The 546-nt window shown below is 35.0% G+C and overlaps 1 protein-coding gene across 1 annotated transcript in view; it reads right to left on the bottom strand.

The window, feature by feature from the left end:
- Positions 1 to 546, bottom strand: part of LOC119594517 (splicing factor U2AF 26 kDa subunit-like) — a gene marked incomplete in the record, with an annotated part of 10928 nt that overhangs the window by 3255 nt on the left and 7127 nt on the right. The window contains 1 exon segment of the mRNA XM_037943547.1: positions 376 to 468. Coding sequence (XP_037799475.1) covers positions 376 to 468 — 93 coding nt within the window.

Here is a 546-nt window from a genome sequence, read left to right as displayed (position 1 = left end):
TCTTCACATACTGCCAGCACAAAATCTAAACACTTTAGCAGCAAATGTTTGATATCTATCTGGATTAAAAAAAAAAAAAAAGCTTAGGATACATAAGATATACACAAACACAGAAGGGTGCTATACAATACCAAATTTTCAATGACAAAATTTTCTCTTCCCAAAAATCCTCATCAGTTTCAGTTGAGGCATATATGGCAACTGCTGATGAAGATAATGGTGCCAACAATGTCAAAATCTCTCTGTGCGCTACCTTATATTCCTTAAGTTGTACATATCCACGTTAAAATATGAAAAACACTTAAATCACAGATTTTTTGGCATTACATTTTTTTTCAAAACATATGTTCTGACAAATGAAGCAAATTCGCTCACCTCCTCCTCTTCCGTCCGTATAATTCTCTTCGGAGTTCTCGAGAGATTGGTTTCAGATGCATGAAGTTACAGAATCCACTGCGTGTGCACTCTCTGTTGATGGTATTGTAAAATGAGTAAAAAGTTTTATAAGCTATTTGTGTGCATAACCTCCTACTGACTCATCATGAC

This window comes from Penaeus monodon, chromosome 34 (assembly GCF_015228065.2).
Source record: "Penaeus monodon isolate SGIC_2016 chromosome 34, NSTDA_Pmon_1, whole genome shotgun sequence".
Lineage (NCBI taxonomy): Eukaryota > Metazoa > Arthropoda > Malacostraca > Decapoda > Penaeidae > Penaeus > Penaeus monodon.
Note: the sequence above shows the minus strand (reverse complement) of the source record. Positions and strands in the feature narration are given on the sequence as shown.